The sequence below is a fragment of the Bombina bombina genome, chromosome 1 (assembly GCF_027579735.1).
Source record: "Bombina bombina isolate aBomBom1 chromosome 1, aBomBom1.pri, whole genome shotgun sequence".
Lineage (NCBI taxonomy): Eukaryota > Metazoa > Chordata > Amphibia > Anura > Bombinatoridae > Bombina > Bombina bombina.
This window is the reverse complement of record NC_069499.1, coordinates 140,392,984-140,420,858: the sequence shown is the minus strand read 5'-3', so window position 1 is coordinate 140,420,858 and position 27,875 is coordinate 140,392,984. Positions and strand designations below refer to the sequence as shown.

Sequence of the window (27,875 nt, the reverse complement as noted above, 5' to 3'; positions counted from 1 at the left end):
GTGTTTCCACCGTTCCCTCTCCTTCCCAGGCTTGTAGCCAGGATCAAACAGGAGAAGGCCTTGTGATTCTAATAGCTCCTGCATGGCCACGCCGGACTTGGTATGCAGACCTGGTGAATATGTCATCGGTTCCACCATGGAAGCTACCTTTGAGGCAGGATCTTCTAGTACAAGGTCCATTCAGACATCCAAATCTAGTCTCTCTGCAATTGACTGCTTGGAAATTGAACGCTTGATTTTATCTAAGCGTGGGTTTTCAGATTCGGTTATAGATACTCTGGTTCAAGCCAGAAAACCGGTGACTAGGAAAATTTACCATAAGATATGGCAAAAATATATCCGTTGGTGCGATTCCAAAGGATTTTCTTGGGGTAAAATCAAAATTCCGAGAATACTTTCCTTTCTCCAAGACGGTTTGGATAAAGGTTTGTCAGCCAGCTCTTTAAAAGGACAGATATCTGCTCTGTCTGTTTTGTTGCACAAACGACTGGCAGCCGTGCCAGATGTACAGGTGTTTGTACAGGCGCTAGTCAGAATCAAGCCTGTCTACAGACCCATGACTCCTCCATGGAGTCTAAACTTAGTTCTTTCAATTCTTCAAGGGGTTCCGTTTTAACCTTTACATTCCATAGATATTAAGTTACTATCTTGGAAAGTTTTGTTTTTGGTTGCTATTTCTTCTGCTAGAAGAGTTTCTGAATTGTCTGCTTTACAGTGTACTCCTCCCTATCTGGTATTTCATGCAGATAAGGTAGTTTTACGTACCAAGCCTGGTTTTCTTCCAAAAGTGGTTTCCAACAGGAATATTAACCAGGACATAGTTGTTCCTTCCCTGTGTCCGAATCCAGTTTCAAAGAAGGAACGTTTGTTACACAACCTAGATGTGGTCCGTGCTTTAAAATTCTACTTAGAAGCAACTAAGGATTTTAGACAGACTTCATCCTTGTTTGTCGTTTATTCTGGTAAGAGGAGAGGGCAGAAAGCTACTGCTACCTCTCTTTCTTTTTGGCTGAAAAGCATCATCTGATTGGCTTATGAGACTGCCGGACGGCAGCCTCCTGAACGAATTACAGCTCACTCTACTAGGACTGTGGCTTCCACATGGGCCTTCAAGAACGAGGCTTCTGTTGATCAGATCTGTAAGGCAGCGACTTGGTCTTCACTGCATACTTTTACAAAATTTTACAAATTCGATACTTTTGCTTCTTCGGAGGCTGTTTTTGGGAGAGAGGTTTTGCAAGCCGTGGTGCCTTCCGTTTAGGTTGCCTGACTTGTTCCCTCCCTTCATCCGTGTCCTAAAGCTTTGGTATTGGTTCCTACAAGTAAGGATGAAGCCGTGGACCGGACACACCTATGTAGGAGAAAACAGAATTTATATCTTACCTGATAAATTCCTTTCTCCACCCTGGCTTTTCTGTCAGGCTTAAATTTTTTTTTATCTCCATACACTACAGTCACCACGGCACCCTATAGTTTCTCCTTTTTCTCCTAACCGTCGGTCGAATGACTGGGGGTGGGGCCAGAGGAGGGGCTATATGGACAGCTTTTGCTGTGTGCCTCTTTGCCATTTCCTGTTAGGGAAGAGAATATTCCCACAAGTAAGGATGAAGCCGTGGACCGGACACACCGTAGGAGAAAGGAATTTATCAGGTAAGATATAAATTCTGTTTTTCCGAATCAGTCATTGATACCTTAATTCAGGCTCGAAAGCCTGTCACCAGGAAAATCTATCATAAGATATGGTGTAAATATCTTCATTGGTGTGAATCCAAGGGTTACTCATGGAGTAAGGTCAGGATTCCTAGGATATTATCTTTTCTCCAAGAAGGATTGGAGAAGGGATTGTCAGCTAGTTCCTTAAAGGGACAGATTTCTGCTCTGTCTATTCTTTTGCACAAACGTCTGGCTGAGGTTCCAGACGTTCAGGCGTTTTGTCAGGCTTTAGTTGGAATCAAGCCTGTGTTTAAACCTGTTGCTCCGCCATGGAGTTTAAATTTAGTTCTTAAAGTTCTTCAAGGGGTTCCGTTTGAACCTTTGCATTCCATAGATATTAAGCTTTTATCTTGGAAAGTTCTATTTTTAGTAGCTATCTCCTCGTCTCGAAGAGTTTCGGAGTTATCTGCTTTACAGTGTGATTCCCCTTATCTGATTTTCCATGCAGATAAGGTAGTGTTACTTACCAAACCTGGGTTTCTGTCTAAGGTGGTATCTAATAAGAATTTCAATCAGGAGATTGTTGTTCCTTCCCTATGTCTTAATCCTTTTTCAAAGAAGGAACGTCTATTACACAATCTTGATGTGGTTCGTGCTTTAAAGTTTTATTTACAAGCTACGAAAGATTTTCGTCAAACATCTGCTTTGTTTGTTGTCTACTCTGGACAGAGGAGAGGCCAAAAGGCTTCGGCAACTTCTTTCCTTTTGGCTAAGAAGTATAATTCGCTTAGCTTATGAGACTGCTGGCCAGCAGCCTCCTGAAAGAATTACAGCTCATTCTACTAGAGCATTAGCTTCCACATGGGCTTTTAAACATGAGGCCTCTGTTGAACAGATTTGTAAGGCGGCGACTTGGTCTTCGCTTCATACCTTTTCTAAATTCTATAAATTTGATACTTTTGCTTCTTCGGAGGCTTTTTTTGGGAGGAAGGTCTTACAGGCAGTGGTGCCTTCCGTTTAAGTTCCTGCCTTTTCCCTCCCTTCATCCGTGTACTAAAGCTTTGGTATTGGTATCCCACAAGTAATGGATGAACCCGTGGACTGGATACACCTTTACAAGAGAAAACAAAATTTATGCTTACCTGATAAATTTATTTCTCTTGTGGTGTATCCAGTCCACGGCCCGCCCTGTCATTTTAAGGCAGGTGTTTTTTATTTTTAAACTACAGTCACCACTGCACCCTATAGTTTCTCTTTTTTTCTTGCTTGTCTTCGGTCGAATGACTGGGAGTGGCAGTTAGGGGAGGAGCTATATAGACAGCTCTGCTGTGGGTGTCCTCTTGCAGCTTCATGTTGGGAAGGAGAATATCCCACAAGTAATGGATGAACCCGTGGACTGGATACACCACAAGAGAAATACATTTATCAGGTAAGCATAAATTTTGTTATTAATATAACTGTGTTTGTTATGCAAAACTGTGTAATTGGGTAATAAAGAGATTATCTATCTTTTAAACAATTCTGGAGTAGACTGTCCCTTTAAGGTAAGTGAAGACATTTTTAATGCACTCATATAGCCCGCAGAGTATTAGTAGGTACTTCATAGCCAAGGGACATAGACTTTTCATACTTAATCTAATAATTATGGAAACGTTATTATGTGATAATACTTGCAATTTTCTAGTTGGCTAATTTACCTGGGAGTTATCTCAATGCAACCTTATATCCTCTATAATGTACACAGTAAAAGGAATTTAAAGGGACAGTCAACACCAGAATTTTTGTTGTTTAAAAAGAAAGATAATCCGTTTTCTTTTACAAAGATATGACGAGTCCACGGATTTCATCCTTACTTGTGAGATATTAACCTCCTGCTAAGAGGAAGTGGCAAAGAGCACCACAGCAGAGCTGTGTATATATATATATATATATATATATATAGCCCCTCCCCTTCCCCTCCACCCCCAGTCATTCTCTTTGCCTGTGTTATACTAGGAAGACATGGTAAAGTGAGGTGTTAGTTTTAGTTTCTTCAATCAAGAAGTTTTTTTATTTTAAATGGTACCGGTGCATACTATTTTCCTCAGGGGGATATGGAAGAAGATTTCTGCCCTGAGGTTTGATGATCTTAGCATTTGTAACTAAGATCCACGCTGGTTCCTACAAGACTTCTGAAGGTAACCATGAGACATCTTCAGTGTGGAGACCGGTTTCATGCTACAAGCAGCATTAAGGTATGTGCAGCCTTTTTTTCTGAGGAGACTTGGTGTATCAGAACTGGCTGGCAGTATTTCCCTGTTTGGGAATGGGGTAAGCAGTAAAACCTATTTTAATAAGAGGGGTGTTACTAGAGTCCCTATTTTATATTTATCATTAGTTGATATTTGGGCTTTATGTGACATGGGAGACAATATAAAAATGTTTTATGTTTTTTATTTTTGGCACTTAAAACTTATTGGTTTTATGCTTCAGGGTTATATTGTGTGTGTATTTTTACTTTAGTGCAAAACTGCATTTCCATGTGGTGTTGTTTGGGCCTACTCTGACTTTTGACCTTAAGGGGCTGAGCCTATTTTGGTGCAATTTTTTCAGGCTTAGCAGCAGCAAACAGTAACTCGGTGACTCCTGGACTGTGTAGCTGGTCTGAAGGGTTGGAAACTTGATTCGAAGTACCCTTGGGGCAGGTAGGTGCCACAGCAGAGCTGTGGCGAGGTGCAGAGTGTATTTTTATCTATCTTTTGATTACATGTTGATATAAGTACTTCTAAAGCCTTATTTTTGCCCTTGCTTCTGGGTGCAGTGGAAAAATTGTTCACTTTTTCTTTTCTTAAAGGCACAGTACACATTTTTTCTAATGTTTATTTTATGCTATAAATAAGTGTTTAAACGACTTTTGTTGTATTACTAGTCTGTTCAACATGTCTGACATTCAGGTTTCTCATTATTCTATGTGTGTAGAAGCTATTGTGCAACCCCCTCTAATATTGTGTAACTTTTGTACTGAAAGGGCTTTACAATGTAAAAAGCATATTTTAAATAAAGTAAGTGTGCCTAGGGATGATTCTCAGTCTGAAGAGAATCAGGATATGCCATCCAATTCTCCACAAGTGTTGCAACCTTTTATGCCCAAAGAAGCGACGCCTAGTACTTCTAGTGCGTCTAATTCCTTTACTCTGCAGGAGATGGCTGCAGTTATGTCAACTACCCTTACAGAGGTATTGTCTAAATTCCCAGTGTTGCAGGGTAAACGCAGTAGGTCAAGTATTAATGTAAATGCTGAATCCTCTGATGCTTTATTAGCTATTTTCGATGTTCCCTCACAGTGCTCTGAGTTGGGGATCAGGGAATTACTGTCTGAGGGTGAAATTTCTGATTCAGGGAATGTTTTGCCTCAGACAGATTCGGATGCTATGTCATTTAAATTTAAGCTTAAACACCTCCACCTTTTGCTTAGGGAGGTTTTAGCGACTCTGGATGATTGTGATCCTATTGTGATTCCTCCAGAGAAATTGTGTAAAATGGATAAATATTTGGAAGTTCCTACTTACACTGATGTTTTTCCGGTTCCTAGAGAATTTTGGAAATTATTAGTAAGGAATGGGATAGACCAGGTATACCGTTTTCTCCCTCTCCTAATTTTAAGAAAATGTTTCCTATATCAGATACCATTTGGGACTCATGGCAAACCGTTCCTAAGGTAGAGGAAGCTATATCTTCCCTAGCTAAGCGTACTACTATACTCCTTGAGGATAGTTGTGCTTTCAAGGATCCTATGGAAAAGAAATTAGAGGGTCTACTAAAGAAATTAATTGTTAATCACGGATTTCTTTTACAACCTACGGCTTGCATTGTTCCAGTAACTACTGCAGCAGCTTTTTGGTTTGAGGCTCTAGAAGAGTCTCTTAAAGGATTACTTTCTGTTATAATTTTTAAGCTAAACAACTAACATATTAAAGTTAATAAACAATTAAAACCTACTGACCTATATTTTCTCCAAAACGAAGTTTCATAACGTTCTAAAAGTTATTTCTTTTATTCGCCGATGATGTCACGTTATCCTTTCCACTATTTTCAGCACTGCATGTTCAAAATACTTAAACCAATAACTTTGTGTTTAAAGCGCCATTTTGAAACCTAGGTATTGTAAACGGATTGGTACAGAGCAAAGGATACCCACGTAGGGGGTTTGGAAAACAATTAAATTTGCAGACAAGATTTCTGATATACGGTAGAGATATGTTAATGAAATGCTATTGATAAAAAGTGTATTTGGGGTAGTTAGTTAGTAACATGCATAGAAAATATTTACTTACAGTGGCCCTTTAAGGTTGAGACTCCATCAGATGACATTCTAGATAGAATTAAGGCTCTTAAGCTAGCTAATTCTTTTATTACTGATGCCGCTTTTCAAATGGCTAAATTAGCGTAAAAAAATGCAGGATTTGCTGTTTTAGCACGTAGAGCATTGTGGCTGAAATCGTGGTCTGCTGATGTGTCATCAAAACATAATCTTTTAGCTATTCCCTGTAAAGGTAAGACCCTTTTTGGGCCAGAATTGAAGGAGATCATTGCTGATATTACAGGAGGTAAGGGCCATGCCCTACCTCAGGATAGGTCGGTTAAAATGAGGGGTAAACAGAATAATTTTTGTTTCTTTCTGAACTTTAAAGGAAGACCCCACGCTTCTTCTTCCACAAAGCAGCATGAAGGGGTGGCTCCCGATCCGGGACCGGATCTAGTAGGGGGCAGACTTTCTTTCTTTGCTCAGGCTTGGGCAAGAGATGTTCAGGATTCCTGGGCACTAGAAATAGTGACCCACGGTTATCAATTGGAATTCAAGGATTTGCTCCCAAGAGGGAGATTTCATCTTTCAAAATTATCTGCAAACCAGATAAAGAGAGAGGCGTTCCTATGCTGTGTAAAAGACCTTTTTACTATGGGGGTAATCTGTCCTGTTCCAAAATTGGAACCGGGACAGGGGTTTTACTCAAACCTATTTGTGGTCCCCAGAAAAGAGGGAACGTTCAGACCCATTTTGGACCTCAAGTGTCTAAACAAATTTCTAAGAGTTCCATCATTCAAGATGGAGACAATTCGAAAGACTTTGCCAATGATCCAGGAGGGTCAATATATGACTACCGTGGATTTGAAGGATGCTTACCTTCATATTCCAATCCACAAAGATCATCATCGGTTTCTAAGGTTTGCCTTCTTGGACAAACATTATCAGTTCGTGGCTCTTCCTTTCGGGTTGGCCACAGCACCCAGAATCTTCACAAAGGTTCTAGGGTGGCGCCTTATCTGGACGATATTCTGATTCAGACGTCAACATATGATCTGACAAAATCTCACACGGAAACAGTGTTGTCTTTTCTGAGAACTCACGGCTGGAAGGTGAACATAGAGAAGAGTTCACTTGTTCCACAGACAAGGGTTCCTTTTCTTGGGAACTCTGATAGACTCGGTAGCCATGAAAGTATTTCTGACGGAGGTCAGAAAATCAAAGATTTTGAATGCTTGCTGAGCACTTCTGTCCATTCCTCGGCCATCAGTGGCTCAGTGTATGGAGGTAATCAAATTAATGGTTGCGGCAATGGACATCGTTCCGTTTGCTCGCTTTCATCTCAGACCACTGCAACTGTGCATGCTCGGTCAGTGGAATGGGGATTATGCGGATTTATCTCCAAAGATAATTCTGGATCAAAAGACCAGAAACTCTCTTCTTTGGTGGTTGTCGCCAGATCATCTGTCCCAGGGGACTTGTTTCCGCAGACCCTCGTGGGTGATAGTGACAACAGATGCCAGCCTTCTGGGCTGGGGTGCAGTTTGGAACTCCCTGAAGGCTCAGGGTGTTTGGACTCAGGTGGAGTCTCTACTTCCAATCAATATTCTGGAACTGAGAATATGCGCTTCAGGCGTGGCCTCAGTTGGCTTCGGCCAAATTCATCAGATTCCAGTCGGACAACATAACGACTGTGCCATATGTCAATCATCAGGGGGGAACAAGGAGTTCCTTAGCGATGATAAAAGTATCCAAGATAATCAGTTGGGCAGAGGCCCACTCTTGTCATCTGTCAGGGATCTATATCCCAGGGGTAGAGAACTGGGAAGCAGATTTTCTAAGTCGACAGACTTTTCATCCGGTGGAGTGTGAACTTCACCCGGAGGTATTTGCCTCATTGATTCTCAGATGGGGCAGACCGGAATTGGATTTGATGGCATCCCGTCAGAATGCCAAGCTTCCAAGATACGGATCCGGTCAAGGGATCCTCAGGCCGAACTGATAGATGCCTTGGCAGTACCTTGGTTGTTCAGCCTAGCTTATGTGTTTCCGCCGTTTCCTCTCCTCCCACGCGTGATTGTTCGAATCAAACAGGAGAGAGCTTCAGTGATCCTGATAGCGCCTGCGTGGCCACGCAGGACTTGGTATGCGGATCTAGTGGACATGTCCTCTCTGCCACCGTGGAAACTTCCGTTGAGACAGGACCTTCTCATTCAAGGTCCTTTCCAACATCCAAATCTAATTTCTCTGCAACTGACTGCATGGAGATTGAACTCTTGATTTTATCGAAGCGAGGATTCTCTGATTCAGTTATTAATACTTTGATACAGGCTAGAAAGCCTGTCACTAGAAAGATCTATCATAAGATATGGCGTAAATATCTTTATTGGTGTGAATCCAAGGGTTACTCATGGAGTAAAGTTAGGATTCCGAGGATTTTTGTCTTTTCTCCAAAAAGGATTGGAGAAAGGGTTATCATCAAGTTCCTTAAAGCAGTGTTTTTCAACCAGTGTGCCGTGGCACACTAGTGTGCCGTGAGAGATCTTCAGGTGTGCTGCGGCAGACTGACAACAGTGCGGGGGTGTCCCTCTTTCAAATTTTGAAATATTGGGAGGTATGTGACAGGCTCATCAGGCATCATTTACAAGCATGATATTGACATTCATTCACAGACAATCATTATGATTGTTTGTGAATGAATGTCAATATGTCATGTATAGTTTGTAGGAGGCATGGTATGACAACACAGTACAGTGTGTGTATGTATGTATGTATATATATATATATATATATATATATATATATATATATATATATATATATACTGTATATATATCCTGTATTAGGCTACAATGTGTGATTTTGTAAAATTTTGGGATGGTGGTGTGCACAGGATTTTTTAATGTAAAAAAGTGTGGCCACGGCAAAAAAAAGTTTTCAAATCTCTGCCTTAAAGGGACAAATTTCAGCTTTGTCAATTCTGTTTCACAAACGTTTGGCAAATGTATCAGATGTTCAGTCTTTTTGTCAGGCTCTATTTAGAATTAAGCCTGTATTTAGACCTATTACTCCTGGAGTTTGGATTTAGTTCTTCGAGTTCTGCAAGGGGTTCCGTTTGAACCTATGCATTCCATAGATATTAAACTATTATCTTGGAAAGTTCTGTTTTTGGTTGCTATTTCTTCTGCTCAAAGAGTTTCTGAGCTTTAAGCATTACAGTGTGATTCACCTTATCTCATATTTCAGGTGGTTTTACGTACCAAACCCGGGTTCCTTCCTAAGGTTGTTTTGAATAAGAATATTAATCAGGAAATTGTTGTTCTTTCCTTGTGTCCTAATCCTTCTTCTAAGAAGGAGCTTCTGTTACATAACTTGGACGTGGTCCGTGCCTTAAAGTTTTACTTACAGGCAACTAAGGATTTCTGTCAATCATCTTCATTATTCATTGTTTATTCTGGAAAGCGTAGGGGTCAGAAAGCTACGGCTACCTCTTTCTTTTTGGCTGAGAATGATCATCCACCTGGCATATGAGACTGCTGGACAGCAGCCTCCTGAAACAATTACGGCACATTCTACTAGGGCTGTGGCTTCCACATGGGAACGATGCATCTGTTGAACAGATTTGTAAGGCTGCGACTTGGTCGTCCCTTCACACTTTTTCCAAATTTTACAAATTTGATACTTTTGCTTCTTCTGAGGCTATCTTTGAGAGAAAGGTTCTTCAAGTAGTGGTGCCTTCCGTTTAGGTTCCTGTCTTGTCACTCCCTTTCATCCGTGTCCTATTGCTTTGGTATTGGCTTCCCACAAGTAAGGATGAAATCCGTGGACACGTCATATCTTTGTAAAAGAAAACTAAATTTATGCTTACCTGATAAATTACTTTCTTTTACGATATGACGAGTCCACGGCCCTCCCTGTTATTTTAAGACAAGTTTATTTTATTTTTTGAAAACTTCAGTCACCTCTGCACCTTTTTAGCCTTTCCTTTTCTCTTCCTATAACCTTCGGCCGAATGACTGAGGGTGGAGGGGAAGGGGAGGGGCTATATATACAGCTCTGCTGTGGTGCTCTTTGCCACTTCCTGTTAGCAGGAGGTTAATATCCCACAAGTAAGGATGAAATCCGTGGACTCGTCATATTGTAAAAGAAAGTAATTTATCAGGTAAGCATAAATTTAGTTATTACCCATGCCTCTTGAAATTTCCAAAACCCCTTGTGCTGACAGAGATCCCCAGACAGCTTCCCAACCTAAAAGACTCGCATCTGTTGTGATCATGGTCCAGGTTGGATGAACCGAAGAGACCCGTAGAACTATATGATGGTGATCTAACCACCAAGTCAAAGATAGTTGAATATTGGGATTCAAAGATATTAAAAGTGATATCCTAGAATAATCCCTGCACCATTAATTCAGCATAAAAAACTGGAAAGGTTTCATATGAAAATGAGCAAAGGGAATCGAATCCAATGCTGCAGTCATGAGACCTAAAACTTCCATGCATATAGCTACTGAAGGAAATAATAGAGACAATATAATTGTCTCTTATCTGTTAGAGACAAAGACATTGACACAATCTATCTGGAAACCTAAAAAAGGTGACCCTTGTCTGAGGAATCAAGGAACTTTTGATAAAAAGATCCTCCAACCATGTCTTTGAAGAAACAACAAAAGTTGAATCGTATGAGATTCTGCAGAACGAAAAGACTGAGCAAGTACCACGAGATCGTCCAAATAAGGAAACACTGAGAACCTTGAAAAGATTTTTAGAGCTGTCGCTAGGCCAGAAGGAAAAGCAACAAATTGGTAATGCTTGTCTAAAAAAAAGAATCTCAGAAAATGAAAATAATCTGAATGAAAACCGAATATGAAGATATGCATCTATTGTATCTATTGTAAACAAATAATGCCCTTGCTGACCAAAAGGCAGAATAGACCATATAAACACCATTCTAAAAGATGGTACTCTTATATGACAATTCAAAAAGATTTTCTATCTTTGGGACAATGAATAGTTTTGAACAAAACACCAAACCCCCTTCCTGAAATGGAACTGGTATGAATACCCCAGATAACTCCAGGTCTGAGCAGCTCCTTGAGACCCCAACGGGTGACCAGCCGCGCTTTACAAGTACCCAATACATATAGGTCTGAAACACACTTCAGGAAAGTGTGAGCCTTTACTGGAATAGCTGGAATATGCTAGAGAGAAAAAGACTTCTCACAGGCGGTTTTACTCTGAATCCTATTCTGTACCCCAATCTAAGAAGTTTGGACCGAATTGAACCAAACAAATTTTAAAAAGTCTTAACCTGCCCCTTACCAGCTAAGCTGGAAGAAGAGCCGCACCTACATGCAAATTTGGGGGCTGACTTAGATCTTTTAAATGGCTTGAATTAATTCCATGTTGAAGAAAGCTTTCTAATTATAAACATGATATTTGGGGAAGAATTAGGATTCCGTTCCTTATTAAGAACAAAAACTAATATAAGCTTAAGATTTACTCTTAGAACTTAATCTTGAAGCAAAAAAACTCCCTTCCCCAAAGTAACAGTTGAAAGAATCGAATCCAATTGTGAAACAAATAATTGATTACCTTGGAAAAAAAGAAATATGGATCTTAGAAATCAAAATAGCATTCCAAGATTTAAGACACAAAGTTCTTCTAGCTAAAATAGCTAAAGACATAGATTTAACCTCAATTGTGAAAATATCAAAAAATGACGACACAAATGAAATTATTAGCATGTTGATCAACTTAACAATGCTAAACAAATCATAATCCGATACTTGTTGCACTAAAGTATCCAACCAGAAAGTTGAAGCAGTTGCAACATCAGCCAAATAAATTGCAGGCCTAAGAAAAGGACCTGAAAATAAAATAATTTTCCTTAGATAAGATACAAGTTTCCCATCTGAAGGAATTTAAAAAATAAATACTATTTTCTATAGGAATAGTAGTATGTTTAGCAAGAGTAGAGAGTCTTTCCCCAAACTCTAAACTAACTGCTGGCAAAGGATACAATTTAAAAACCTTAAAGAAGGAATAAAAAGTCCCAGGCCTATTCCATTCCCTAGTATCAGGAACTGGAAAAAAACCTGTGAAGAAACCACAGGAGGTTGATAAGCAGAAAATGTTAGCTAGTCTTAAAATCAAAAGAACTAGTCTTCTCAATATCCAATATAATCAACACCTTTTCAACAAAGAACGAATGTACTCTATTTAAAAGTAAAAAATTAGATTTGTTAGTGTCAATATCTGATGAAGGATATTCTGAATGAGATAAAACATCATCAGAGAAGGATAATTCAGTATGTTGTCGGTCATTTGAAAATTCATCAACTAAATGAGAAGTTTAAAAAAGACCTATACATTTTATTAGAAGGCGGGATGGCAGACAAAGCCTTCAGAATAGAATCAGAAAAATATTCTTATGAATTCCTAGGTATATCTTGTACATTAGATGTAAAAGAAATAGCAATAGATAATGCATTAATACTAATGGACTCTGCATGTAAAAGTTTATCATGATAACTTATTACAAACCATAGCTAAAGATAAAAATTCATAACATTAAAATAAATTAACTTAGCTTTGGTAGGACTGATATCAGTCATCGGGAATCCAACAGTATTTTCTGATACAGGAGCAGTTTTTGAGATATCTTGCAAATGTAAGAGAAAAAAAACAACATATAAAGCAAAATATCAATTTCGTTAAATGACAGTTTCAGGAATGAGAAAAAAATGCAAACAAAATAAGTCTCTGAAAACCAGAAGCAGAATGAAATAGACTTAAATAATGTCAGAATCTGGCGCCAAGTATGACGCCAACAACTGACAAAATATTTTTTGTCGCCAAGAACGTCTGTAACAGACACGAGCGTCATAGATGACGCAACTACGTGAAAACTCTCAGTGTCAACTACGACGCCGGAAATGACGTCATTGACGTCAAACAAACGTAATTCTCGCGCCAAAAATGACGCAATAAATTCTAGCATTTTTTGCACCTGCGAGCCTAACAGCCCGCAATTTAGAAAAAAAGTCAAATGAAAAATTTTTAGGTAAATTTTTTTTTTATTTAAATGCATTTCCCAAAAATGAAACTGACAGTCTGTAAGAAGGAAATATACTGATTAACCTGAATCATGGCAAATATAAGTATAAAACATATATTTAGAACTTTACATATAAAGTGCCAAACCATAGCTGAGAGTGTCATAAATAAAATAAGACTTACTTACCAAAAGACACTCATCTACATATAGTAGATAGCCAAACCAGTACTGAAACGAGAATCAGCAGAGGTAATGGTATATAAGAGTATATCGTCGATCTGAAAAGGGAGGTAGGAGAAGAATCTCTACGACCGATAACAGAGAACCTATGAAATAGATCCCCGATAGGATGACCATAGCATTCAATAGGCAATACTCCCTTCACATCCCTCTGTCATTCACTGCACTCTGAGAGGAAAACCGGGCTTCAGTATGCTGCGAAGCGCATATCAACGTAGAAATCTAGCACAAACTTACTTCACCACCTCCATAGGAGGAAAAGTTTGTAAAACTGAATTGTGGGTGTGGTGGGGGGTGTATTTATAGGCATTTTGAGGTTTGGGAAACTTTGCCCCTCCTGGTAGGAATGTATATCCCATACGTCACTAGCTCATGGACTCTTGCCAATTACATGAAAGAAATGTCCTATATTTCCCATCCCAGGAAGGAAATCTGTCAAAGCAGATTCTGTTAGTAGGCAATTCCTTCAACAGGAATGTTTTCTCCTTCAACTAGTTTTCTACTAGGCTGTTTAACAATGGGGTCTCCCAGAAATAGACCTTATGACTTCTGTTTCCAAGAGTCATATTTTGAATTGAATAGATCATTCTTCATTGATCTGAATGCTCCAGTCAGGCCCTGCTGAACTTGTTTTTGAATCTGATTCAGATCTCAAGCTTTCTCCAATCATCAAGATCTTGAGTTTCTCATCTTCATGGATTAGAGATTGAATACCTATTTTTTATAACAAGGCAGTTTCTTTGATGCTGTATTGAACACCTTATTTCAGGCCATGTAAGCTTGTTGCAAGTAAAATGTCTCAAATTATTTGGAAAGTTTTTCTATCATGATATGAAAACCAGAGTTTTAGCTAGCATTCTTTTAGAATTCCATGAATTCTTTTTGCAATGTGGTTCAAATAATGACTTATCTGCTAACTCTGTAAAGAGTCATATTTGGGCTTTTTCTGATTTATACTACAGGACAATTGCTAAGTGTCTTAACATCAAGGCTTTGTTCAGGCTTAGTCAAGATATATCCAGTGCCTAAGCGACTTTCTCCTCTTTGGAAGATTTTTTTTTTTACAAGCTTTACAGGTTTCTCTTTTCGAACGTACATCCATTGGACATTTAGCTTCCGTCTTAGAAGTTTTTGTTGCTTTTAGCAATATCTTCTGCGGGAAGACTTTCTGATTATTTTTTTGTTGTTGCTCTTTCTTGGGAGCGTCCTTGTTTTATTTTCATAAAGATACAGACAGTATGATTTTTTACCTAAAGGGATTTTTCATATAACACCTATGAGGAGATTATAGCCCATCTCCTTGTCCTAATCTAAATAATTATTTTTATGATCTCTTACTTAAAGGGATTGTCTAATGAAAATTAAACTTTGATGATTCAGATAGAGCATATAAAGATACCAAGTGAACAAAGAAGAAATGATAATAGGAGTAAATTAGAAAGTTTCTTAAAATTGCATGCTCTATCTGAATCATGAAAGCTTAATTTTGACTAGACTATCCCGTTAATTTAGATATTGTATTATACAAAAGTTTTTAGACGGTTCATTATTATTTTTTGTCCCTTGGTCCACAGAAATGTCAGAGGACTTCATCCGTTTCTTCAGCTTTTTGACTAAATCTCTTGATTTACCATGGTTTACTTGTAGGTGAGAGAGTCTTTTCCATAAACACATTATTGCCATTAGTTTCCTCTTCTTGGATTTTCAAGAATGAGTCTTATATTGAATTAATTTGCAAGGCAGCAACATATTTTCTTCTTCAGGCAGTAGTGTCTGGTAATTAGGTGCCTGATTTAAAAATTATTTTTTGTCCCATCCAATTACTCGTAGACTCCACAGCTTGGGTATTATTTCACAGGAGTAATGGCAAGTGGGCTCTCACCTTCTTATTAAAAAAGAAAGTGTATGCTTAGCTGATAAAATTAATTTATTTCGTGGTGGTGAGAGTCCACAAGACCTGTCCATTTTAATTTTTTATGTAATTTTTTTCTAGTGGCACTTCTAGTTTCACCTCATTTTCCCTGCTTTGTCCTTTCCTACCGTTCTATTTCTTGGCTATATGTCAGACTGGAATACCAGAGAGGTGGGAGGGATTAGTGCTCTTAGAGTTTTGGGAATTTTTGCCTCCTCCTAGTGGCCAGTAGTAATCTCCTGCTTTCTCAATATGCTCCAGATATGTTCTAACCAATTATATCTCTTCACAGGATATAGACGCTATCTTCAGTAACATTCTAGATATTCATGAGTTGACGGTGAAGCTTCTGGGTTTGATAGAGGACACCGTGGAGATGACAGATGAAAGCATCCCACATCCTCTGGTGGGAAGCTGTTTTGAAGATTTGGCAGAGGTGAGTAAAGTGTTCCTCAAAATCATGATTGTAGAATGCACAATTTTTTTCTGTTCTTCTGAGATGGAAAACACCCTCTTAAATATTTGCTAACATTGTGATGGTTAGGGGGGTAGCAAATTTCTAGGACAGCATAGAATCTTATGATGGTTTCACGTTAGATAAGCTCTAACTCATCAAATAGATAATGCTAATGGAAGAAGTAGGCAGTAGTGTGTCCATAAAACCATTGTTTCTGCTCCATCTATGTCTCTGCTCCAGCTATGTTTGTGGTAATTGTATTTTTTATTTTAAAGGGACACTAAATTTAATATTAAACTTTTGTGATTAAGATAGAGCATGCAGTTTTAGGAAACTTTCCAATTTACTTCCATACCAAAGTGTGCACAATCTTTTTATATGCACACTTTCTAAGGCACCAACTCCTACTGAGCATGTGCAAGAGCTCACAGTGTATATGGTATAGAAGTCTGTTATTGGCTGATACAGGCAAATTAAAAGAACATTCTTAAATTTGTTTGAAAAAATCTACTGCTCATTTAAAATTCAGAATAAATGCTATTGCATTGTCTTTTTATTATGTGCTTGTTGATGCAATTTTACTGTATTTAATGGTCTTTGAGGAAGCACTACAGAAGTGATTGTACCTGCTAATGTAATAGTGTTTTTGTTTTACTTATGAATGTATTAATCAGTGTATCTAGTAACAAACACTAGAACGTTTAATGTTACAACATACTCCTGTAGCAATGTTCATGGGAGTGACTTTTTATTATGCATATTGATTAAAAACATTTATGGATATTTTTTAAATTTTTTTAAAGCAGGGCTCAATAATCCCAGGAGCCAGGGAGCCACTGGCTCCTAGAATTTTACTCCTGACTACTAAGTTTTTTGCTTTATTTTCCATATATCTATATACAAATACCACTGTCTGGCTCCTAAAAGTATGTCTAGCTCCTAAATATTCTTACTGGCAGAATTGCCAAACCCTGCTTTAAAGTTTTTTTTTTTTTTTGTAGTTTATATCAGAAATAAAGCATTATATAAGATATATATATGTATATATGTATATATATATTTCTCTTGTTAAGTGTATCCAGTCCACGGATCATCCATTACTTGTGGGATATTCTCCTTCCCAACAGGAAGTTGCAAGAGGATCACCCACAGCAGAGCTGCTATATAGCTCCTCCCCTCACTGCCATATCCAGTCATTCTCTTGCAACTCTCAACAAAGATGGACGTAGTAAGAGGAGTGTGGTGTATTATAGTTAGTTTTTTTAACTTCAATCAAAAGTTTATTTTTAAATGGTACCAGAGTGTACTGTTTCATCTCATGCAGCATTAGAAGAAGAATCTGCCTGTGATTTCTATGATCTTAGCAGAAGTAACTAAGATCCACTGCCGTTCTCACATATTCTGAGGAGTGAGGTAACTTCAGAGGGGGAATGGAGTGCAGGTTTTCCTGCAATAAGGTATGTGCAGTAAACATATTTCTAGGGATGGAATTTGCTAGAAAAATGCTGCTGATACCGGATTAATGTAAGTTAAGCCTTAAATGCAGTGATAGCGACTGGTATCAGGCTTATTAACAGAGATACATACTCTTATAAAAGTGTAATATAAAACGTTTGCTGGCATGTTAATCGTTTTTATATATGTTTGGTGACAAAACTTATTGGGGCCTAGTTTTTCTCCACATGGCTGGCTTGATTTTTGCCTAGAAACAGTTTCAAGAGGCTTTCCACTGTTGTAATATGAGTGGGAGGGGCCTTTTTTAGTGCTTTTCTGTGCAGCTAAAAATACTGACAGAGACTTTCAGCTTCCCTCTGCATGATACAGGACATCTCTGAAGGTCTCAAAAGGCTTCAAAGTCGTGTTTGAGGAGGGTAACAATCACAGTAGACTGTGGCAGTTGTTGTGACTGTGTTTAAAAAAAAAAAAAAAAAAAAAAAATTTTTGTCATTTATTATTCTGTTTTTGTTATTAAGGGGTTAATCATCCATTTGCAAGTGGGTGCAATGCTCTGCTGACTTGTTACATACACTGTAAAAATTTTGTTAGTGTAACTGCCTTTTTTCACTGTTATTTCAAATTTTCTCAATTTGTTTCTTAAAGGCACAGTAACGTTTTTTATATTGCTTGTTAACTTGCTTTAAAGTGTTTTCCAAGCTTGCTAGTCTCATTGCTAGTCTGTACAAACATGTCTGAAACAGAGGATACTTGTTCATTATGTTTAAAAGCCATGGTGGAGCCCCATAGGAGAATGTGTACTAAATGTATTGATTTCACCTTAAACAGTAAAGATCAGTTTTTATCTATAAAAGAATTGTCACCAGAGGGGTCTGTCGAGGGGGAAGTTATGCCGACTAACTCTCCCCACGTGTCGGACCCTTCGCCTCCCGCTCAAGGACGCACGCTAATATGGCGCCAAGTACATCAGGGACGCCCATAGCGATTACTTTGCAGGACATGGCTGCAATCATGAATAATACCCTGTCAGAGGTATTATCCAGATTGCCTGAATTGAGGGCAAGCGCGATAGCTCTGGGGTTAGACGAGATACAGAGTGCGTAGATGCTGTAAGAGCCATGTCTGATACTGCGTCACAATATGCAGAACCTGAGGACGGAGAGCTTCAGTCTGTGGGTGACGTCTCTGAATCGGGGAGACCTGATTCAGAGATTTCTAATTTTAAATTTAAGTTTGAGAACCTCCGTGTATTGCTTGGGGAGGTATTAGCTGCTCTGAATGACTGTGACACAATTGCAGTGCCAGAGAAATTGTGTAGGCTGGATAAATACTATGCAGTGGCGGTGAGTACTGATGTTTTTCCAATACCTAAAAGGCTTACAGAAATTATTAGTAAGGAGTGGGATAGGCCCGGTGTGCCCTTTTCCCCACCTCCTATATTTAGAAAAATGTTTCCAATAGATGCCACTACACGGGACTTATGGCAGACTGTCCCTAAGGTGGAGGGAGCAGTTTCTACTTTAGCAAAGCGTACCACTATCCCGGTTGAGGACAGTTGTGCTTTTTCAGATCCAATGGATAAAAAATTAGAAGGTTACCGTAAGAAAATGTTTATTCAACAAGGTTTTATTTTACAGCCCCTTGCATGCATTGCGCCTGTCACTGCTGCTGCGGCATTCTGGTTTGAGGCCCTGGAAGAGGCCATCCATACAGCTCCATTGACTGAAATTGTTGACAAGCTTAGAACTCTTAAGCTAGCTAACTCATTTGTTTCTGATGCCATTGTTCATTTGACTAAACTAACGGCTAAGAATTCCGGATTCGCCATCCAGGTGCGTAGGGCGCTATGGCTCAAATCCTGGTCAGCTGATGTGACTTCAAAGTCTAAATTACTCAACATTCCTTTCAAGGGGCAGACCTTATTCGGGCCTGGTTTGAAAGAAATTATTGCTGACATTACTGGAGGTAAGGGTCATACCCTTCCTCAGGACAGGGCCAAAATCAAAGGCCAAACAGTCTAATTTTCGTGCCTTTCAAAATTTCAAGGCAGGTGCAGCATCAGCTTCCTCTGCTTCAAAACAAGAGGGAACTTTTGCTCAATCCAAGCAGGCCTGGAAACCTAACCAGTCCTGGAACAAGGGCAAGCAGGCCAGAATGCCTGCTGCTGCCTCTAAGACAGCATGAAGGAGCGGCCCCCTATCCGACAACGGATCTAGTAGGGGGCAGACTCTCTCTCTTCGCCCAGGCGTGGGCAAGAGATGTCAGGATCCCTGGGCGTTGGAGATCATATCTCAGGGATATCTTCTGGACTTCAAAGCTTCTCCTCCACAAGGGAGATTTCACCTTTCAAGATTATCTGCAAACCAGATAAAGAAAGAGGCATTCCTAAGCTGCGTACAAGATCTCCTTGTAATGGAGTGATCCATCCAGTTCCGCAGGACGGAACAAGGACAGGGGTTTTATTCAAATCTGTTTGTGGTTCCCAAAAAAGAGGGAACCTTCAGACCAATTTTGGATTTAAAGATCCTAAACAAATTCCTCAGAGTTCCGTCATTCAAGATGGAAACTATTCGAACCATTTTACCATGATCAAGAGGGTCAGTACATGACCACAGTGGACTTAAAGGATGCCTACCTTCACATTCCGATTCACAACAATCATCATGTTCTGGGCTCACTTCTTGTGGTCCTAAGACCGTGAGGCATAGCGGTGGCTCCTTACCTGGACGACATCCTGATACAGGCGTCAAGCTTTCAATTCTCATACAGAGATAGCTCTGGTATTCTGAGGTCGCATGGGTGGAAAGTGAACGAAGAAAAGAGTTCTCTATCTCCTCTCACAAGGTTTTCCTTCCTAGGGACTCTAATAGATTCTGTAGAAATGAAAATTTACCTGACGGAGTCCAGGTTATCAAAACTTCTAAATGCTTGCTGTGTTCTTCACTCCATTCCGCGCCCCACGGTGGCTCAGTGCATGGAAGTAATCGGCTTAATGGTAGCGGCGATGGACATAGTGCCATTCGCACGCCTGCATCTCAGACCGCTGCAATTATGCATGCTCAGTCAGTGGAATGGGGATTACACAGATTTGTCCCCTCTACTAATCTGGGTCAGGAAACCAGAGATTCTCTTCTCTGGTGGTTATCTCAGGCCCATCTGTCCAAGGGTATGACCTTTCGCAGACCAGATTGGACAATTGTAACAACAGATGCCAGCCTTCTAGGTTGGGGTGCAGTCTGGAACTCCCTGAAGGCTCAGGGTTCATGGACTCAGGAGGAGAAACTCCTCCCAATAAATATTCTGGAGTTAAGAGCAATATTCAATGCTCTTCTCGCTTGGCCTCAGCTAGCAACACTGAGGTTCATCAGATTTCAGTCGGACAACATCACGACTGTGGCTTACATCAACCATCAAGGGGGAACCAGGAGTTCCCTAGCGATGTCAGAAGTCTCCAAGATAATTCGCTGGGCAGAGACTCACTCTTGCCACCTGTCAGCGATCCATATCCAGGTGTAGAGAACTGGGAGGCGGATTTTCTAAGTCGTCAGACTTTCATCCGGGGGAATGGGAACTCCATCCGGAGGTGTTTGTTCAATTGGTTCTCCGTTGGGGCAAACCAGAATTGGATCTCATGGCGTCTCGCCAGAACGCCAAGCTTCCTTGTTACGGATCCAGGTCCAGGGACCCAGAAGCGGCACTGATAGATGCTCTAGCAGCGCCTTGGTTCTTCAACCTGGCTTATGTGTTTCCAACCGTTTCCTTTGCTCCCTCGTCTGATTGCCAAAATCAAACAGGAAAGAGCATCGGTGATATTGATAGTGCCTGCGTGACCACGCAGGACCTGGTATGCAGACCTAGTGGACATGTCATCCTTTCCACCATGGACTCTGCCTCTGAGACAAGACCTTCTAATACAAGGTCCTTTCAAATCATCCGAATCTACTTTCTCTGAGACTGACTGCATGGAGATTGAACGCTTGATCCTATCAAAGCGTGGCTTCTCCGAGTCAGTAATTGATACCTTAATACAGGCACGAAAGCCTGTCACCAGGAAAATTTACCACAAGATATGGCGTAAATATCTTCATTGGTGTGAATCCAAGAATTACTCATGGAGTAGGGTTAGGATTCCTAGGATATTGTCCTTCCTCCAAGAGGGTTTGGACAAAGGATTATCAGCTAGTTCTTTAAAGGGACAGATTTCTGCTCTGTCTATTCTTTTACACAAGCGTCTGCAGAAGTTCCAGACGTTCAGGCATTTTGTCAGGCTTTAGTTAGAATTAAGCCTGTGTTTAAACCTGTTGCTCCTCCATGGAGCTTAAACTTGGTTCTTAAAGTTCTTCAAGGGGTTCCGTTTGAACCCCTTCATTCTATTGATATCAAACTTCTTTCATGGAAAGTTCTTTTTCTGATGGCTATTTCCTCGGCTCGAAGAGTCTCGGAGTTATCTGCCTTACAATGTGATTCTCCTTATCTGATCTTTCATTCAGATAAAGTTGTTCTGCGTACAAAACCTGGGTTTTTACCTAAGGTGGTTTCTAACAAGAATATCAATCAAGAGATTGTTGTTCCACCATTATGTCCTAATCCTTCTTCAAAGAAGGAACGTCTTTTGCATAATCTAGACGTAGTCCGTGCCTTGAAGTTTTACTTACAGGCTACTAAAGATTTTCGCCAAACATCTAACCTGTTTGTTGTTTACTCTGGACAGAGGAGAGGTCAGAAGGCCTCGGCAACCTCTCTTTCTTTTGGCTTCGGAGTATAATCCGTTTAGCCTATGAGACTGCTGGACAGCAGCCTCCTGAAAGGATTACAGCTCATTCTACTAGAGCTGTGGCTTCCACCTGGGCCTTTAAAAATGAGGCCTCTGTTGAACAGATTTGCAAGGCTGCAACTTGGTCTTCGCTTCATACTTTTCCAAATTTTCCAAATTTGATACTTTTGCTTCTTCGGAGGCTGTTTTTGGGAGAAAGGTTCTACAGGCAGTGGTTCCTTCCGTTTAAGTTCCTTCCTTGTCCCTCCCATCATCCGTGTACTTTAGCTTTGGTATTGGTATCCCACAAGTAATGGATGATCCGTGGACTGGATACACTTAACAAGAGAAAACATAATTTATGCTACCTGATAAATTTATTTCTCTTGTAGTGTATCCAGTCCACGGCCCGCCCTGTCCTTTTCAGGCAGGTCTAAATTTTAATTAAACTACAGTCACCACTGCACCCTATGGTTTCTCCTTTCTCGGCTTGTTTCGGTCGAATGACTGGATATGGCAGTGAGGGGAGGAGCTATATAGCAGCTCTGCTGTGGGTGATCCTCTTGCAACTTCCTGTTGGGAAGGAGAATATCCCACAAGTAATGGATGATCCGTGGACTGGATACACTACAAGAGAAATAAATTTATCAGGTAAGCATAAATTATGTTTTTTTATTTTGAAAAAAGTTTTATTGAATTTTTCTTATTCTCTTTTTTTTTTTCTTTAACAATTCCATAAGAAAATAAAACATTACATAACATAATTTGGCATGTACAGTCAATCATAATGAGGCATTTAGTATAGTTTCAATATTGTTCATTTTCAGGGTATAGTGCCGAATCTAAGATAATTAATTAAGCGGGAACAGGGACAGATCCTGTCCGCCTGATGGTTGTGAACTATGGTTAGCATTCGATCCCGGCTCTCTCTTGAATTGGCATAAATGAGTGGGTTAATTTTGTAAGGTCTCAGCATCTACCGTTCTCCTAGCCTCTTGGTACATAATGAATGGTTCCTATTGTATAATGAAAGCATCTTTGGTGTTCAGGTTCTCTGCTGCTAAGCTTGCCATCTCATAGTGATGGGTTATTTTCCTTTCGATAAAGGTAAAGTTTGGAGGGTTGGATTTCCAGTGTTGTGCAATGCAGATCCTAACTACTGTACAAATGGTCCTAGCTAGTTTTTGGTGTTGTTTTAGTATGCTGGGGATAGGGAAGTGCAAAAGAGCATGTTCAGGAGATAGTGTAATAGGTTTGTGAAAGATTTTGCTGAGAAGCTCTGAGGTTTTCTCCCAAATTTCTTTCGCTCTGCAACACTCCCACCACATGTGTATGTACGTTCCTCTCTCAATACACCCTCTGTAGCATGTATTCAGGGAGGGTTCGTCAGATCCTCCGAATCTGGTTGGATAAAAATACCACTCGAAAGCCACCTTGAGGTAGTTTTCTTTTAAAGTGGCATTATGCGAGAAAGAGAGGCCCTGGGCTAGATTAGACTTCCATGTTTCTAAGGACCAGGTCTTATTCAGGTCCCGTTCCCATTTCAATATGTTTGGAGGTTTACTCTCTCTAGGGGAGTTATTAAATATAGGGTATAGTGTTGAGATTGTACCAAATGTCAGCTCTCTAGTTAAGCATAATGATTCAAAGGTTGTGCTTAGTGGCAATTTAGCGAGATCTGTCACCGCTCTTGTTCTGGATTTAAGCTGTAGGTAATGATACCAAATATTTCTGTCATTGGGGGTCTAAGTCTCGATATTGTTCAAATGAAATAAAGCCTTCATCTATGTACACATCCGCAATTCTATATAAGCCTTTATTGGCCCATTTCTTTTGTGTATGTGAGTCTATTAGGGTTTGTGGTAAAACTAAAGGTATTAGTTTTGATTTATCTTGTATTAGGGGGTACTTGACAGTTAATTTGTTCCATAGGAAAATCGTATGAGCTATCGCTACATATTTATATAGTGAAGAGTGATTATATTTTTTTGGGGTCCAAAGTAATCTAGAAATCTGATCTGTGTTCATTATTTGTGATTCAATCTGTGTAAATTATGTTTTTTTAAAACCAATCATTATTTTGCTTTTTTTTTTTTTTAAACAGTCCAGGGATACAAGTTGAGTATTGTTCTAAGTAATGACTGTGTACCTAGAACAAGCAAACTACAGAACGTGTGTAACTTGCACTCCAGCTTCTATGGGGAGTTAAGAAACAAACAAAAAAACTCCCCTAAAGCTTCTTTAAAGGGGCACCAAAAAGCTTTTGTGTAAAAATTGTGCTTGTCCCACGCTCCCTAAATAGGGGGAAAAGCAAATTCTGTAAATATGTGTTTTAAAAATGCTGCAAATTGCTAAACCAGCTATCCGATTTGTAGCATTTGCAGGCTACTAAATTAGCTTTTTGGCCTCTTTGTGGTGTTTAATGCTCTCTTAAACATTTTTGGGGAAATTTAATTTTAAGTTTAATATTCCTTTAAATAATTTAATTTGAGTTTCAGCCATTTTATCATAATTTATGCTCGTGTGCACAATATTTACACAATTATTGTCTACCTATGTCCCTCAGGAGCAGGCCTTTGATCCATATGAAACATTGTCCCAGGACATCCTTGCTGCTGAGTTCCAGGATCATTTTAATAACCTCATGACTAAACCAGCTGTGGCTCAATATTTTCAGGTAAGAATTCGTTTGCACACCAGTTGTATTCTCTTATTTAAAAAGAGATAGCACACAATTTAAATGTTCTTGTAAATATCCTTTTGCTAGAAAATGTGCATTATTTTGCAGTCCATAGACTACCTCTCTTTATATTTATATTTTGCTTCCTTTACTATGACCAGTTACAGATGGATATAAATTAGCCTTTTATTTAACTTCATTCATAAATCCAATCATTTGCATACTTTGTACCATTGAATAACTTTTAGATATTTTAGAGAGAGAGAGAATTAGTGAGAGTGTGTGTGAGAGAGATTTTTGAGGGATTCTTTTCCTTTAAAGTTAAATGCAAAAATGACTCTAATTCATATGAGCTTGTACATTTTCCATTAGTGACCTTAGATAACTATCGCCTAGATTTAGAGTTTGGCGTTAGCCGTCAAAAGCAGCGTTAAGGGGTCCTAACGCTGCTTTTTACTGCCCGCTGGTATTTAGAGTCAGACAGGAAAGGGTCTACCGCTCACTTTCTTTCCGCGACTCAAGGCTACCGCAGATCCCCTTACGTCAATTGTGTATCCTATCTTTTCTATGGGATTTGCCTAACGCTGGTATTTCGAGTCTTGGAAGAAGTGAGCGGTAGAGCCTCTACCGACAAGACTCCTACCGTCAAAAAAAAGTCAGTAGTTAAGAGCTTTATGGGCTAACACAGGAACATAAAGCTCTTAACTACTGTGCTATAAAGTACACTAACACCCATAAACTACCTATGAACCCCTAAACCGAGGCCCCCCCCCACATCGCAAACCCTATAATAATTTTTTTTAACCCCTAATCTGCCGCTCCGGACACCGCCGCAACATACATTATCCCTATGAACCCCTAATCTGCTGCCCCTAACATCGCCGACACCTATATTATATTTATTACCCCCTAATCTGCCCCCCCCCCAACGTTGCCGCCACCTACCTACACTTATTAACCCCTAATCTGCCGACCGGACCTCGCCGCCACTATAATAAATGTATTAATCCCTAAACCGCCGCACTCCCGTCTTGCAAACACTATAATAAATAGTATTAACCCCTTATCTGCCCCCCCCTAACATCGCCGCCACCTACCTACAAATATTAACCCCTAATCTCCCGCCCGCAACGTTGCCGCTACTATAATAAATTTATTAACCCCTAAACCTAAGTCTAACCCTAACCCTAACACCCCTCTAACTTAAATATCATTTAAATTAATCTTAATAAATTTACTATCATTTAAATACATTTTTCCTATTTAAAACTAAATACTTATCTATAAAATAAACCCTAATATAGCTACAATATAACTATTAGTTACATTGTAGCTATTTTAGGATTTATATTTATTTTACAGGCAACTTTGCATTTATTTTAACTAGGTACAATAGCTATTAAATAGTTATTAACTATTTAATAGCTACCTAGTTAAAATAATTACAAAATTACCTGTAAAATAAATCCTAACCTAAGTTACAACATTACACTATCAATAAATTAATTAAATAAATTAACTACAATTAGCTAAACTAAAATACAATTAAATAAACTAATCTTATCAGCCAATCGGAATTCGAGGGACGCCATCTTGGATGACGTCCCTTAAAGGAACTGTCATTCGTCGTTAGTCCGTCGGTTGAAGAGGATGGCTCCGCGTCGGCTGGCTGGAAGATGGCTCCGCATGAAGATGGAAGACCCCGCTTGGATGAAGACTTCTACCGGATGGAGGACATCTTCTTGCTCCGCTTGAATGAAGACTTCTACCGGATGGAGGACATATTCTTGCACCGTTTGGATGAAGAATTCGGCTTGGCTGGGTGAAGACGACTCAAGGTAGGGAGATCTTCAGGGGGTTAGTGTTAGGTTTATTTAAGGGGGGTTTGGGTGGGTTAGAGTAGGGGTATGTGGGTGGTGGGTTGTAATGTTGGGGGGGTGGTATTGTATTTTTTTTAAAGGTAAAAGAGCTGATTACTTTGGGGCAATGCCCCGCAAAAGGCCCTTTTAAAGGCTGGTAAAAGAGCTGATTACTTTGTAATTTAGAATAGGGTAGGGCATTTTATTATTTTGGGGGGCTTTTTTATTTTATTTGGGGGCTTAGATTAGGTGTAATTAGTTTAAACTTCTCTTAAAATTTTTTTTTATTTTCTGTAATTTAGTGGGGTTTTTTTTGTATTATAGATTAGTTTATTTAATTGTATTTTAGTTTAGCTAATTGTAGTTAATTTATTTAATTAATTTATTGATAGTGTAGTGTTAGGTGTATTTGTAACTTAGGTTAGGATTTATTTTACAGTTAATTTTGTAATTATTTTAACTAGGTAGCTATTAAATAGTTATTAACTATTTAATAGCTATTGTACCTAGTTAAAATAAATACAAAGTTGCCTGTAAAATAAATATAAATCCTAAAATAGCTACAATGTAACTAATAGTTATATTGTAGCTATATTAGGGTTTATTTTATAGGTAAGTATTTAGTTTTAAATAGGAATAATTTATTTAATTATAGTATATTTATTTAGATTAATTTAAATTATATTTAAGTTAGCGGGGTGTTAGGGTTAGGGTTAGACTTAGGTTTAGGGGTTAATTAATTTATTATAGTAGCGGCGACGTTGGGGGCGGCAGATTAGGGGTTAATATTTGTAGGTGGCTGCGATGTTAGGGAGGGCAGATTAGGGGTTAATACTATTTATTATAGTGTTTGCGAGGCGGGAGTGCGGTGGTTTAGGGGTTAATACATTTATTATAGTGGCGGCTTGGTCCGGTCGGCAGATTAGGAGTTAATAAGTGTAGGTAGGTGGCGGCGACGTTGGGGGGGGGGCAGATTAGGGGGTAATAAATATAATATAGGTTTCGGCGATGTTAGGGGCAGTAGATTAGGGGTTCATAGCTATAATGTAGGTTGCAGCGGTGTCCGGAGCGGCAGATTAGGGTTTAATAATATAATGCAGGTTTCAGCGATAGTGGGGGCGGCAGATTAGGGGTTAGTAAGTGTAAGATTAGGGGTGTTTAGACTCAGGGTTCATGTTAGGGTGTTAGGTGTAGACTTAGAGAGTGTTTCCCCATAGGAAACAATGGGGCTGCGTTAGGAGCTGAACGCTGCTTTTTTGCAGGTGTTAGTTTTTTTTTCAGCCAGCTCAGCCCCATTGTTTCCTATGGGGATATCGTGCACGAGCACGTTTTTCCAGCGTACCGCTGATTTAATCAACGCTGGTATTGAGGGTTGAAGTGGAGCAAAATTATGCTCAACACTCCCTTTTCTGAGGCTAACGCAGCCATTCAGACAACTCTAAATACCAGCGTTGTCTTAAGGGAGCGCTGGAAAAAAAAGCAGCGTTAGCACCGCGGGTCTTTACCAACAAAACTCTAAATCTAG

The 27,875-nt window shown here is 39.4% G+C and overlaps 1 protein-coding gene across 1 annotated transcript in view; it reads left to right on the top strand.

Moving 5' to 3' along the window:
* SOS2 (SOS Ras/Rho guanine nucleotide exchange factor 2) overlaps nucleotides 1–27,875 on the top strand; it is a 355,579-nt gene that overhangs the window by 164,301 nt on the left and 163,403 nt on the right. Inside the window, exons 6-7 of the mRNA XM_053697641.1 lie at nucleotides 15,439–15,582; nucleotides 24,378–24,488. Of these exons, the coding sequence (XP_053553616.1) occupies nucleotides 15,439–15,582; nucleotides 24,378–24,488 (255 nt within the window). The remainder of the gene's footprint in view (nucleotides 1–15,438; nucleotides 15,583–24,377; nucleotides 24,489–27,875) is intronic.